The sequence below is a fragment of the Tachypleus tridentatus genome, chromosome 7, assembly GCF_004210375.1.
Source record: "Tachypleus tridentatus isolate NWPU-2018 chromosome 7, ASM421037v1, whole genome shotgun sequence".
NCBI classification, from domain to species: Eukaryota; Metazoa; Arthropoda; class Merostomata; order Xiphosura; family Limulidae; genus Tachypleus; species Tachypleus tridentatus.
The window spans coordinates 134,399,269-134,414,754 of NC_134831.1; the positions used below are offsets into that span (position 1 = coordinate 134,399,269).

Consider the following 15,486-nt stretch of genomic DNA (forward strand, 5'->3'; position numbering starts at 1 on the left):
ACAAAACAGGATCTGAAAATGAAAAACACAGAACGCTGTGATAAAAGTATTGTATTGGTCCAAGAACGCACAAACAAAATATATTGAAACGTACGTTTGCCACGACACTTACCTAAGAAAGAGTTAAGAAAAGCGTATAACCCAACTACTAAGAGAAATGAGCTTGCTGAAGCGGTAACCCTAGGCCGCTGAATTTACGAGTCGATAGGACGAGGGTTAAGTCTGTACTTGTTTTCGAAATCCTCATGCTTTTACAGATACGTTCCTCGATATGAATAAACGGGTAGCAAGTATGAAAGAAGAATTTTCCTATTGGTTAAAAATGCGCGTGACAGCCTTGTTTCTTTTTATCATAACGTCTTGTGTTTGCCATCTTAAAGCGACCATCGGTGTGATTTATTTTGTTATGACAGTCAGACAGTTGATGAAATGTCACTTTTTATTTCCAAGCGGCTAGCTGTTGGCGGGCCGGACAAAATGACCTCGAGGGCCGTAGTTTGGTGACCCCTGCTCTAAGTGTAACTCATAAGATTTTTTGGGTCGCTAAACAATCATTGTAAGATATTAGAGGGCGCTGTTAACACTTTTGAGTTAAATTTGTTGAGGATTTGTGGTGGTGTTAGTAGTGGATTCAAGTAAGTTTTGTGTATATTGTTTTCAGAGTATTTGTATTAAACAAAACCATGTCTTTATTCGTCGGTGGAAAGGAAAGTATTTTTGTAAGTTTATGTAATTTTGTTTTTCACAGCTGTTTTATCATTATCTAAAAATACCGTGTAAATATACTATACTTGAACATCAACAATTTTAATAATAGGATATTTAATTAATAACGATCGTGAAGGACAATAATAGCGACCGTTGGACCGTCGAAAATGCCCAGACCACTTCCATTTAAAAACAAGCACTCAGTCAGGTACAGTCCTGATTATTAAAGTATTTATAGTCTTTAAACTCGTATTAAATGTGTTGTACATACTACCACAGACTGATATGTTAATATATTTATTTGCAAGGACAGGTTAAGATATATGATATGCATGTGAAATTTTCTTTAGAAAAGTGAAGAGTTTTAGTGGATCTGAATAAGATGTGCAAAGATATCAAAGGAATTAATAGTATCAATTCAGCATGCTTTTTCAAAATCATGTTTAACTGCGGAAATGGTAAGATGGTGATAAATACAAGTTTTGGCAGTGTAGAAGTGATCTTGTACGATTATTAATTTTTTTATGAGAATTGCAAAACACTAGCTAGTACAATTTACTTTTAGTGAGAGTTTTACTAATAGTATGATGTTTTTATACTATGTACTTGTGTATTTATAATCATATTGATAATTTCTGTTTTGAAAGATGGACCATGGGCATTCTAATGGTAAGCAAGGTTGTTGTTGCAATGCAACCACGACAAGTTCTTCAGTTTATCAAACCCTGAATGAGATGGAATTTGAACGAGGTATTTGGTCAGCAGGTGAGATATATTTAGACATTTTTTATTATGAAACCTCTTCTTTGCAGGAATTATTTAAATTCATAGGATATATTGGAGGAAAAGTGTAGAAGTAAAACAAACAAAGACTGATTATTGATGATAATCTATGGTAAGTGGAGAATATTTTCTTAGTCTATTGGTTTTACACTATATCAAGCAGATAAAGTCTTTACTGTACAGCTGTTTTTAAAAGAAAAAAGTCAATATAAGTTGAAGTATTTAACATTTATTGAAAATTCATAACACCATACCTAAAGGTCAAATACATTTCCTCTCCACAATACAAACTTAGTTTAAAAATTCCATTATAGATGTTCCAAGCATTCTATTATCCAGCATGCTCAAATACAGCCATCAGAATCAAACCTTTCTCCAGATATGTTCCCATTAACCTTCTTTTTGTATTATTCATTTACCCTGTTCAAAATTACTTGTTTGTTCCTCCATATGTTGAAGAACCCTAGGAGGAGTTACTTCACAATTGTTTTTATTCAAAACTGTTAAATTTTGGAGTAATTCTTTATAAATGGATGACACTGAAGGCATCCAAATGATGAATCATTATATTCCAACCATTAATATAAGTTTTCATTTTGTAACATTACTTATTCCTCATTAGACCAGTATATTAAATTAGCTACATTATTCATTGGATGAATTTATTTGTTCTGGTTTAAGTAGGCATTTGCTTTGATGAGCATAGGTATTTTTATATATTTAGAAAACATGTAAAACTTAATTTCCTCCTACTTGATCAGCATCCACAAATAGTTACTTGCATCCACCTGAGACCTATTTCCTTGATCATAAGTTAACATTTCATACCTTAGTAAACCTAACAACTTTCACTTTGTTTTTCCATTTCAAGAGTAGGCTTGACTGTAAGATTCTCTGTTTTCTTGTGTAACTTTTTCACTTGCTCTGTTTTTTTAAGCACTGTAATTTTACAATGTTCTCCAAAGTAGATTCCAGATTGTTTTCCATTATTTAAACCCTTGTTAATTGTTATTTATTTATATGGGTAAACACTAATGTTTTATAAGGTATAGTTATAGACATCATGTTATCTTTCAGTTTTGGTTTACTCTCATGGGTTATATGTTGTATCGAAAAGAATAAGTACCTAATGTTTTAACCCTGCAATAGTATCCTTGCTTTATGGAACAATCTTTGTACGATGTGTTTGCACCACATCTTACACCAAAAAAACAAAATGAAAAAAGAAACATATTAAGTTTTATTAGATCATTAATCTTTGTGTGTGTGCATTTAAACTAAACATCTTGTGAGTGATTTCATACAACATTATTCTTTTTTTTTTGTCTTGGTAATGTTAATAATGTAACTTTACTTGCAAAAAAGTATGTGATTAAAAAAGTAAAAGTATTATTTTTTTCTAAACATCTTCCTGTGAATTATTTTAAACTAAAAATATCATTGATTGAGCAATTTCAATGAAAATGATAAATAAAAGAAAGATATAATCTGGGAAAACATACATTGGTTTAGTAACATGAGGTAATTTGTTCCCCAATCCACAAGAATGTGTGTGTTGCTCTTAGCGCAGCAGGTTTATGAAGCTACCAGGAACAGGAAAGGCTTGTTCTTCCATCTGTTCATGAGAACGTCTAAATGGTTTTTTGGGATGAAAAAAAAAAAAAAAAAACAACCCATAGTATGAACTTAGGGTTAAGAAATGGATATTGGTTTCCAAAAGATCATTAAAAATAATGTGTTTTATTATTAACACACAAATGTAGATTAATATTTTGATTTGTAATAAAATTGTTGTTGAATTATGATGCACCATTTAATGGATATTTTGACAAGCTCAGAGCTACAAGAATAGCTTCTAAGTATTTTAATTTAAATAAAGTATATTTAAATGTGTAATTAGAGGCAAGGAACAGGATAGCGAGTTTTCAAACAAAATAAATTGCAAAGTTTATGAATCACCTAATATTTTACCAAAACTATGAGCTTGGTCAATGTACAGTATATAATAGCATTATATCATTCCGTGGAAATGTAAGGAAATTCTTTAAGTTCTGAGCAGCCTAGAATCTGAGTCCCAGATCCTTACCACAATAATGATGAACAATGTAGACTCTCAAGTGAATTCAAAGTGAAACTTTTTTTAAAAAAGGAATGAATTTATTTCGTGTCTAAAAATATTGGATTTTATAAAAACAATTTATTAGTAAACTTAAATTGGAATAAAAAATTTAGCTGAGTACTCAAAGTTTAATTTTCAAGTATGTGTGAAGTGATAAGTTATGAGAAAGACTTTCAATTTTGCTTGCTTATATAACCATCTACCTCAAATTTGACAGAATCCACAAATAATAAGGAAAAAGGAAAGCAACATTTGGATAATTCATGTATTGTTTAGTTACTTGTTGAGAAAGACTATAAAAGATAGTTGGATATCATTGTACTTATCCTAATCATCATGAGCATTAAACCTGTACATAAAGCCAGTATAAAGAAACTATACAACAAATTAAGTTTAGTCATAGTCACCAAAGGGTTTTATGAACAGAAACTCTACAGTTATTGGAGATGTAAATTTTGAAGCAAAGGTTTTTTTGCAAACCACTAGAATCATAATCATTTATGTCATACTCACTCTAATTATAAAATGTTAGTAATTTATTAAAAATGTAAAACCTGTATTTAAGTGACATCTTGTAAATAAAAGTAATGTTTCTTTGAAAGGAGTAATTTTTAGTTTCAAAATAAGATTGTATTTTGCTTTTGTACGGTGTGTACCTGGTGCTTGCTTAAGCTCTGATGGTAGATTATTTTTTAAAAAATATGCACATAATTTTTAATTACCAACAAACTGCAAATACATAAATATATTTCATGAATGCCATAATTATAAAACTATAGAACAAGTGGATACATTAAGAGTTATTCTATTTTATAATCATTATTTAACCTTGAATTGTCAGTATAATTCTGTAGTAATAATTGTCTCTGTTTAGTTGAATTGTATGAAAACCGAGTTCATCATTACTGTTTTGTAGCTATGAATGATGATCTGCCTAAAGTCAAGTTCTTAGTGGAAAAGGGAACTGATCCAGGAAGTAAGGATGCAAGTGGGTACACAGCATTGGTTAGTTGTAACTTTCTGTAGTTTTTTTTTTTAAATGCAACTTCTTGTGCTTAGAACTTCAAGTTACGTTGTAGATTGTTTTAATGATCTATACACATGTTACGTGCAGAGGTTTTAACTTTTAACATGACTGGAGTTAATGTAAAAATGAAAGGCACTTACAAATGTGGACATTTAAACTCTAAATTACCAAATGAATCAGAAATAATATTAACTATAAAACATTGTTAGTCCAGCTTTTTCACAGTTATAGACAACTCAGTTGTTGATTACTTAGTGTTCTTCCATGAAAACAACATAAAGGTAATTGGAAATTATTTTGTATTCAACTATACATCAAATATCAATTGATGAAATTAATATAAAGATGCATTATAATTTCTTTCTTTTAAATCACTGTGGAAACATTTTTACTCAATGGTAGTGTACTATTAGACTACTACAAAATCATGTTTTAGAATTTTAGAATTATGATAGAAATAAGAACTGGAAAGTGAATGAACAGTAAAAGAACAAATTGTAGTGGGTTATAGAAGAAAGCATGCATCCTTGAATTAGAACGTGATTTAACTTCTTTTAATATAGGTTTTATCAAAAATGTTCTTAACTTCTGTTGAACCTAATGTCAACTTTCAGTGTTTGCGGTACTTAGATGATAAACAGTAAAGCATTGCAATCACAGCTGAAGAATATAAAAAGTTTTTATCATAAAGTAATTTTCACTGGATTGCATTTTCAATTCAGTAGTCCATACAATGCAATATAATGAATTTTACATACTTAAGTAATTTTTTGATTTATCACTTTGTGAAGAGTCTTAAACAATGAAAAATCATGTTTGGAGGTCCCTGTTGGGTGGTTCTTCACAAAATGGTGAATTGCTCCTAAACTGGACCTTTTAATATTTAAGTTATATTTGGATTTATTTGTGTGATATAAGTACACTACACAATAAAATTTGGAATCAGCTTTCTTGATACACCAGTAAAATATCTTTGCCTTTTTTTAATGTGCTTTTTTTTACCTTCAATGTGCTTAAACTGTTGCTCTATGTGCATGTTTTTAACCTGTTAAAAGTTAGAGGAAAATAATAATTTTTAGCCTAACATAAGGAGATATTTTTATTGAATTTATATACTGTGTAAAAAGTTAATACAGTATAGATGAATTTCTTTAAATTCAGTTATTTGAATGTAGTCAAATAATTTTCCAGCTTGTCAGATATAAGACTGTTAACTGTAGGTAGTATTAGTTTTTGTGTTTATAATTCATTGATGTCAAGGCTATCAAACTTTGTGTTTACAATCTATGGATTTTGAGGCTATAGAGATATCTAGAAGGCCTAACTGATAGATCTATAAGTGGCTGTGACCAGACAAGCAGAAGGAGTAAAAGTAGGATCATATGAAAGAGAAACTCAGTTGGAGAAAAGTAAGAAAACATAAAGTTAATCATTGTGGAAGTGAATAGTTGATATGTTAAAGTGAGATTAACAGTTTGAAAGAGGTAAGGAGAATAATTTGTTTTGAAAAATGGTTTTCTAAACTATTTGAACCCATGTGTGTGGACTTTGACAAAAGGCAAATGATTATTGGAAGTTCAGGATAAAACTGCTCTATCTCACATGACATCATAAGTGAATTATACATGGATGTTATTACCATAAAAACCGAGAAAAGTAGTTTGACTTGTCTGCTGAATCCTAAAGCAATTGAATTGTCCCAAGTGGACTTTTGACAAGAAAAGAACTGTATAGTGTTTAAGATACAACAATAATCTTGATGGTATCAAGAATTTTTGTCCATATATTTCAGTTGCTTTGAATACATATGTATGTATTATTTTATAAATGATTGGATTGTGTGCTGTTTGTTTATAGTCAAATTTATCACCAAGAAATCACAGACATCTGCTGTAGAAGAATCCATAGCCCAACAAACTTACATATTTACATTACTATATATACTGCTACAAGAGTAGTTTCATACAGAGCTCATTAATTTATTACATTCAACTAATGCATTTTGAAGGATTTTTTTTCTAATGCATAGTTTTCTCTTTAATAAAATAGCTGTTAATAAGTGTATGAAGTGTTTTCACAGCATTATGCAGCTAGGAATGGACACTTAGAAATTTGTACTTTTCTTCTGGAGAATGGAGCATGTGCTAATGCTCAGACCCCTGGTGGTGCCACACCTTTACACAGGGCTGCTTTGAAAGGCCATGTAGATATTATTAAGATACTTTTACATTTCGGTGGAAATCCATCAGTTTGTGACAGTGATGGGAAGACAGCCTTACATAAAGTGAGTAGTAAAAGTTTAAAATATTTCAAGCATCAGTCAAATTAATGTGCATCCATGTTCACTACCATGCTAAATGTTTAATAGTATTTTCATGTTCACCACCATGCTAAATGTTTAATAGTATTTTCATGTTCACCACCATGCTAAATGTTTAATAGTATTTTCATGTTCACCACCATGCTAAATGTTTAATAGTATCCTCATGTTCACCACCATGCTAAATGTTAATAGTATCCTCATGTTCACCACCATGCTAAATGTGTAATAGTATCCTCATGTTCACCACCATGCTAAATGTGTAATAGTATCCTCATGTTCACCACCATGCTAAATGTGTAATAGTATCCTCATGTTCACCACCATGCTAAATGTGTAATAGTATCCTCATGTTCACCACCATGCTAAATGTGTAATAGTATCCTCATGTTCACCACCATGCTAAATGTTCACCACCATGCTAAATGTGTAATAGTATCCTCATGTTCACCACCATGCTAAATGTTTAATAGTATCCTCATGTTCACCACCATGCTAAATGTTTAATAGTATCCTCATGTTCACCACCATGCTAAATGTTTAATAGTATCCTCATGTTCACCACCATGCTAAATGTTTAATAGTATCCTCATGTTCACCACCATGCTAAATGTTTAATAGTATCCTCATGTTCACCACCATGCTAAATGTGTAATAGTATCCTCATGTTCACCACCATGCTAAATGTGTAATAGTATCCTCATGTTCACCACCATGCTAAATGTGTAATAGTATCCTCATGTTCACCACCATGCTAAATGTGTAATAGTATCCTCATGTTCACCACCATGCTAAATGTGTAATAGTATCCTCATGTTCACCACCATGCTAAATGTGTAATAGTATCCTCATGTTCACCACCATGCTAAATGTGTAATAGTATCCTCATGTTCACCACCATGCTAAATGTGTAATAGTATCCTCATGTTCACCACCATGCTAAATGTGTAATAGTATCCTCATGTTCACCACCATGCTAAATGTGTAATAGTATCCTCATGTTCACCACCATGCTAAATGTGTAATAGTATCCTCATGTTCACTACCATGCTAAATGTGTAATAGTATCCTCATGTTCACTACCATGCTAAATGTGTAATAGTATCCTCATGTTCACTACCATGCTAAATGTGCAATAGTATCCTCATGTTTACTACCATGCTAAATGTGCAATAGTATCCTCATGTTTATTACCATGCTAAATGTTTAATGGTGTCTTTTAAACATACATCTGGTTTGGTTAGCTTGTTTTGCGAGGAAACTGTATAGATGGATTAGTAGAGTGGATTTATAAGCAAGGTAGTAAAATGGCTAGGATTGTGTTCATTTAGAAGTCTGAAAGATTACTAATCAATATATGTGCTGAAAATTGATGTGTGACTGAAATGTAATACACAATCATGCATACCTAATGTAAATTCAATGGTATTGGGAATTGTATTGGTCCAGAATAACTTTCAGAGTATGACAAAGGTCACTTGTAAGGGATTTGATGAAGTATCAAAAATTACCTTTAAGTAAATTCACAGTGATATTACTGCACCTACTAGGATTACATGTGGATAGGCACCATGTGCAAATCTTGTGTTCTCTTTTAATGTGAATATTTTACAAAGCAGTAACTTGTTCTCTCTAACAATTTCAGCATATTATTTGACATGTGTGCAGACCATTGACATTGAAAATTTATGTTTGGTCGTGGTTCCTGTAGATTAATGAAAACTGCTTTGCCATTGGTAAAGCGATAACCAATCATGGACCTGAAGGCTAGCAGATAAACTACTCAATCATAACTTTATTATGATAACATTGAAGGAGTGTGGTGAAATTTTAGGATGTGGGTTGTATTTGTGTGGTACTTATGTGTGAAGTGTCTATATTCATGGGATCATGAAAACAGTATGTGCTCTTTTAAATGGATTGTATAGAATTAAGTGATGTTAAAAATATCAGCTTTAGAATGGTCTGTCCAGAGCTCATGTCTCAATTCTATAAAATATTTTGGGACCACCTGAGGGTTGTTTGGAGGTTACATCACAACAAATTTGAGTTTTTGAAATAATAATGCAGACAATTTGCATTAAATTCCTTCTGGAATATAGTTCAGTTATTCAGACCAGCATGGTGTTACACACCATTGAACTGGTATTCACTAAGACCAGTAGTGCCTTGTGGTTAATACTGAGGAGGAGTTGGTAATATTTTATCTCCAACCCCCAGAAATATAGAATGGTAAAAGTGGTGCTTCCTTTAGATATTTTGATTTATTTGTATGGAGATTTATGTCATCTATTCTTTATGGACTGTTTTTAAATTTGGATACTGATTAGCTTCCTGAACTAAGTGGTCAACTTCAAAATCTTTTTTAAACCAAGTTAGAGGGCTTGGCTTTTCAATTGCAAGTACAGAGAAATTGTATAGATAGAAAAGCAAAGAGCCAAGATGCATGTTCTATGCCTCGCACTATAAAATGTCACCTTAATGAGTGGTATACAATGCAACATGGAGTCTTTTGAGTTTTTTATGAAAATATATAGTTGGGTAGAATTTTACACCCAAATAGTAAATGTGTCAGGTCATTTCATGAATAATGTCTGAAAATTTAATACAGAAAGTGCATCATCATTTCTGTCTTTCTAGGTTTTAATGATTAATTAAAATCAATAATCAAATAAACCCTTATGAAGATGGATGTGTCTGAGGAGCACATTAGGCATATAATGCTTCATGAGTTTAAAAAAGACAATAGTGCAGCAGAAACTACATGAAATGTTCAAGATTTTATGCTGTGGAGTCTCTCAATGAAAGAAAATGTCGAAAGTGGTTTCAGAAGTTCAGATCAGGTGACCACAGCTTAAGTGATGCATCAAGTTCAGGTTGTCTTGTTGGATCTAATGATGACTTGCTGCTGGTTGCATTTGATGAAGATTGTGCCTTAACACTTGAATAATTAGCACAGAAGCTTAATTCAACTCATTCAACAGTTCACCATCATTTGCAACAGCTTGGAAAGTTGTCAAAACTTGGAAAATGGGTCCCTCATGATTTGACAGAAGCAAACCTCAGAGCAAGTGTGGATATTTCCACTTCTCTGCACTCTCATGAATGTAACTCACCATTTTTTGGACAGGTTAGTGACTGGAGATGAAAAATGGGTATATTATAAAAATGTTAAGCATTGCAGACAATGGTTCAGTGCAGGTAAACTGGCTAAAGCAGAGCCCAAAATGGACCTCCACCCTAGGAAAGTCTTGTTAAACGTTTGGTGGGATATTGTTGGTATGATCCACTTATAGTTGCTTCCACTCAATCTAACAATTATGTAAGACTTCTATTGTCAACAGTTAGAGCTCTTGAATGTTTCATTGAAAGAAAAGAGGCCTGCTTTGATTAATCATAAAGGTGTTGTGTTACACAAGGATAATGCATGACCCCATACAGCAAGGACCACATTTGCAAAAATTGAAGAGCTAGACTGGGGAAAATTTCCACATCCTCCTTATTCTCCGGACCTTGCCCCATCTGATTATTATCTGTTCTGAAGTTTACAGAACTATCTTGATGGAAAAGAGCTTGGAACACATGAAGATGTCAAAACTACCTTCTCTACATTCTTTTCCTCCAAACCCCAATAATTTTAAGGAAGTGGCATTCAGAAGTGTGTGGATTGTTGTCAAAAGTATTTAATAATAGTGAAACATATATTATTGATTAAATAACATTAAAAGCAATTGAAATCCTTTCTCTTTTTCTGAACTTAACTGAAGGGATGACCTGATAGATATTAAAATAAAAAAATTAGAAATACTTTATTTATTCAGAATATTTGAGTAGGCATGCTTTCCTTTTTCTCTTCTGATGAGTTGCCATTAACTGTGACTAGTTATTATCTCTCTAGACACATTTGTAGTGGTAATGTATACAGCTATTTGATTGTTTCTAAGGAGCTTAGTATTTTTGCATTTTGATGTGATCAGCAGATGAATCAGTTTAGTATAGAAATAAATAAAATCAAATAACATATTCTTGCATATAGTGAAACCTTGTCCATACCAACATACTTGTAATGAATTCATTCATCCATATTAATGAGACATCTGGGTAGTTGAATAAGTAATATTTAAATAAAATAAATCCATTAATAATGTGCATTGTCAGTCAATAGGTTTAAGGGTTCATGTTAATAAGGTTGGACATGCAACTGGTAAACAAAAAAACAACTATATGTACAGTGAGCTTCATTAGTTTATTGATTGTTACTCTGTTACCAATTGCACAGAACATGTAATCAGCTTGTTTTCTTTATCTTCAGATAGATAATTTTGTTCAAACCAATTATGTATTTACAAAATATGTAGTATTGGTTAAGTATCCCACACATCTCTTTCCCAGAAAAGATGTAATCACTGTGTGTTTTTGAACTAGGTGTTTTTTGTTGGAAGTTTTACGATGGCAAATAACATATTTCTATGTCATCTTCACATAAGTTACTGTTTTATTTGAATAATGTGATAGTGCCTTTAAACCTTGATTGTGATTTATGCAGGATGACTGGTTTAACTAATGGATAATTTTTGATGACTCATTCAGTGTCATCACACTCTTGAAGAGGCTCGATGGAAATTTTCACCTGATAGCTTCTTACCAAATTTTGTTAATACTGAGCCAAAGACCAGTGGACATAGCATTATCATTACTATAGGCTCGGGTGTGACTTCCAGAAGCAATGTCATTGATGACTTCTGACATCTTAACAAGCTCAACAGTTTCAATCTGTCCAAGCTGTTGCCAAATATTAACATATTTGAACACAGTGACACTGGACCAAGCAAAATTTACCATTTTTTAAAGCCTCACAGACATTTATAGTGAAGTACAATCTATGTCCTTTATAATCAACTTATGGTGGTAGTAAGCTTTGAATGATCTGATTTTTGCCAGCATCCCAAGGCTGTATCACTGATGTGGTGGGTATTGGCAAGTGGTAAAGTGTTAGTTTAAACAGCTGTTCATTTGGTGCAGCATAACTAGCAGTACCGTCCACAAGGAGAATGATTTTTTCTTTTCTTTGAGTGCATTCTCCTGTTCATCTCTTCAAGGCACTTAAAGAATATTGTTGACATCATTCAGGCTTTCTTATTCCACCTGTGTCGAAATGGTCAGTAGAGTTAAAGTAACTTCCAAAGCATCTTGATCACTTGTAATTTTGTAATTACAAATGATTGCAATTAGTCACTGCCACTTGCAAGTAGTTAGGGCACTTGGCTCATAATCTGAGGGTCATGGGTTTGAATCCCTATCACACCAAACATGCTTGCCCTTTGGTCATGTTTTTCACACATGAGGTCATTATAATGTGATTGTCAATCCCAATATTCATTGGTGTTGTTGGGTGGTGAAGACTAGTTGCTTTCCCTCTAGTCTTACACTGCTAAATTACATTTGGCTAGTGTAGATAGTCCTTTTGTAGCTTTGCACAAAATACAAAAAACCAAATACTACCACTTAGAAATATTATGCAATTTTTGTATCTTGTAGATGCTGGATTTTCAAAAAATGACCATGTTCCAACCAGCATCATCTAGGTTGTAGATGTCTACCAATTCATATTCTGCCAAAACCTCTTGTGGATTTCTTCAATATTTGGATTTTGATCAGCTCTTGCTACTTCTATTTCTAGCTTTGTCTTATTTATTCCAAAGCAACCTTTAAAACATTGCAGTAAACCTCATGGAGTAACCAAACTTTGTTATGCCAATCTGTTTTCCGGGTTGAATAGGTTCTTAATAAAAATTGTCATTAGCACACACATTTCATGATATAATATCACACATTCATAGGTAAAGAGCTTGCATAACTTGAATGTCTTGCACTTGAATTTTCTGGAATATTTACCCACATTTTGTACTGCACAGAACATCGGATGTGTTTTCAAGCACATTTCTTACAACACTGAAATCTTACTGATGGTATCGAGGCTGTATATAGATTTGTTTTCTTGTATAAAGAGATTTCATGTTTTAATGATGGTGATATTTCTGTGCATCTTCATTCTGGTGCACTGTGATTTGGTATGACAATAATGTGAAGAATTCTGTTAACTACTTAATATCTATTATAATTTACATGTACATCCCCATTGTGAGGTTTTTCTTAGAAAAACTGTTGTAAATTGATACTCATTGGTTAACACAGATGTTTTGTGATCAGTAGGTATCACATCATTTCCTGTTCTGATCAATTCCTACTTGAACTCTTGTGGACTTGTGTACAGTTTACTGAATCCTATATAAATAGGAAATCCATGTTTATAATAAGAAATAGTAGGTTGGATTCAGAATGCAGATGCATACAGATTATTTGTGAAGCTTCCTAATGTGATGATTCCTCCATGTGATAAAACCATTTGTATTGTGAATAAAACATATAGTCAGTAATAGGACTAATAAGGTTTCACTATGATAAAATTTGACAAAATGACAGAGGTTCTACCTCTCCCAAAGATCTAAGAAAAAATGGTTTATTAAGTTGGATCATATTTTGAAGCTAAATGTTCTCTCTAATGAAATAAAGTACAAGGTAAAATGTTCTCATGATATGAACTTTAAGCTTTCATTTTTATTTTGCACTTAATGAAACTCTAAATACTGCAACTCACCATGAATTCTTTTACAGATAAACTTTTACATTTGTTTCCAACACAGATAAGTAAAGTTCAGGTCATGGCTAATTTTTGTGATATTAACATTTGTAAATTTTATGACTATTAGAAATAGTATCTTCAGTTATATAATCTTGAGTTTCTACTAAAGTAGCTTACATTTATTCTACTAAAGTGACAAGGAATAAATAACCTTATGGTTTATTGCACTATTTGTTGCTTAATGACTGTGACTAAGAATCCTGAGTCAAACTGTGTACTGTTACCTGTGCTTAGTCTTATTGCAGAAAGATTGAATTGTAGGCTAAGGTAAAGTAACAGCTATGATGGGTGACTTATAATCCTACTGTTCCAACAAAAGTTGGTGTATTTTAGTAAAACAAGAAAGTATGTTTATGTTATAAAGTACCTTGAAGTCAGCCATTATTAACAGAAATTCTATAGGAGGAAACAAATATTTGTTATTTAATTTTAATATATATGTTAACAGACAGAGTCCTCTGAAAACAGTATGACTCATGAACAGTTCTAGGAAATGGTAAAGATCAAGAAACTATGCACTGTTTGGTTCCTCAGCTTTCTGTATACTGTGCATTGTCTCTTACTTCCTGGTACATTTAGCCATTTGTGATTAAGATATCATATTCAATCCAGTAGTTATCCTGTTTTTTTTACTTTGACAAAGATTCTACATATTGATAAAATGAAAGACATTTGCTGTTATTCATTTGTTTTAAAATAACTAGTCATGCAACTTTTGTGTGTGTTATTTCCACTTGTTGGTAATTTTGATTTGTTTTTACACTGTTTTTTGAATGTGAAGAAAACTCATAGAACTAAACAGTTTAACACTTGTAAGAAACTACTTTAATTCATTATTTTTCAGGCAGCAGAAGGAGGACACTTAGATGTTGTTAAGGTCCTAATAGATAGAGACAGAAGCTTGTGTTCAGTGAATGATAACCACTTCAGAATACCAGCTGATTGTGTATCAGAAAAACACCCAGAGATTCTAAGCCTTCTAAGACAGAACTGTTAAGAGTATTGTGGATTATTGTACATATTATACTATTCCTTTAGTAGGTATGCTTTTATTATATTGCATATTGGTTTGTTTTTGCATTTTCATGTACTTAAAAATCCAAATAGCATAGGTTCAGTTGTTGATGATATAACTAAATTATCACATATATTTGTCTAGTTATTGTTGAAATGTTTCATCCATATGTAGTAGCTGCTATTATTACACTCAAAATAAGCAATAATAGCTTGAAATTACAAACATTTCTTAATCAAGGGAACTTGTAAAAATTGTAATAAAACTTCAGTCTTTGTTTATTCTTATGTGTTGAATTTGTTTCACATTACTTTTTACCTTAGTCCCTCAGTAGGTCAATGAGTATGTACTAAGTAGATAGTATTAGTTTCTGCTTAAGGTCAACTACCATTGTTTATAAAGTATATGTGGATGTCTGCAGGAATTTTTTTTTTGGGGGGGAGAAGTGTGATATTCTGAATTGAATACAAAAATATGTATGCTGAATGAATAAAGAATTATGCTTCTCATTTTATGAGGGGGCAGTGCCCCTTCTCCCACCTTTCATAGATACCCATGAATGTACACACATAGGTGAAGTGATTGGTCCATTTACAGGTAGCATAATTATATGCAAACATTTCACTGATATCACATTTTAGGGACAGAAAAAAATGTCTACCAAACGTTTTATCCAGTTGAGTCATTGGAAAGTATATTTTTTAGTATTTCTTTATCTTTCCACAAATGACTGTTTTCTTAACTTGTTCAAATCTCAAACTTTTCCTTGAAAAATGTTTAAGATTTTTATTTGTGCATGTTCAAAGTTATC

At 32.0% G+C, this 15,486-nt stretch overlaps 1 protein-coding gene across 8 annotated transcripts; it reads left to right on the forward strand.

The window, feature by feature from the left end:
* The first annotated feature begins 531 nt into the window (after positions 1–531).
* LOC143256646 (uncharacterized) lies at positions 532–14,962 on the forward strand. 8 transcript variants are annotated; one of them, XM_076514127.1, is made up of 5 exons: positions 532–635; positions 1,356–1,473; positions 4,485–4,615; positions 6,718–6,921; positions 14,505–14,962. In XM_076514127.1, exons 2-5 carry the CDS (start codon positions 1,356–1,358, stop codon positions 14,655–14,657), a joined length of 606 nt encoding a protein of 201 aa, XP_076370242.1. In that variant the 5' UTR covers positions 532–635; the 3' UTR covers positions 14,658–14,962. The 8 variants fall into 8 exon arrangements, with proteins under 8 accessions (XP_076370242.1, XP_076370246.1, XP_076370240.1 ...); XM_076514131.1 differs by having other exon boundaries at positions 534–635; positions 4,527–4,615; XM_076514125.1 differs by having other exon boundaries at positions 562–719.
* The last annotated feature ends 524 nt before the right edge of the window (positions 14,963–15,486 follow it).

Bases quoted from the DNA above. Each gene is read 5' to 3' on its own strand.
- LOC143256646 (XM_076514125.1), top strand. From the start codon at position 684: ATGTCTTTATTCGTCGGTGGAAAGGAAAGTATTTTT. The intron at 720-1,355 runs GTAAGTTTATGT...CTGTTTTGAAAG, and splicing joins GTGGAAAGGAAAGTATTTTT to ATGGACCATGGGCATTCTAA. The intron at 4,616-6,717 runs GTTAGTTGTAAC...GTGTTTTCACAG, and splicing joins CAAGTGGGTACACAGCATTG to CATTATGCAGCTAGGAATGG.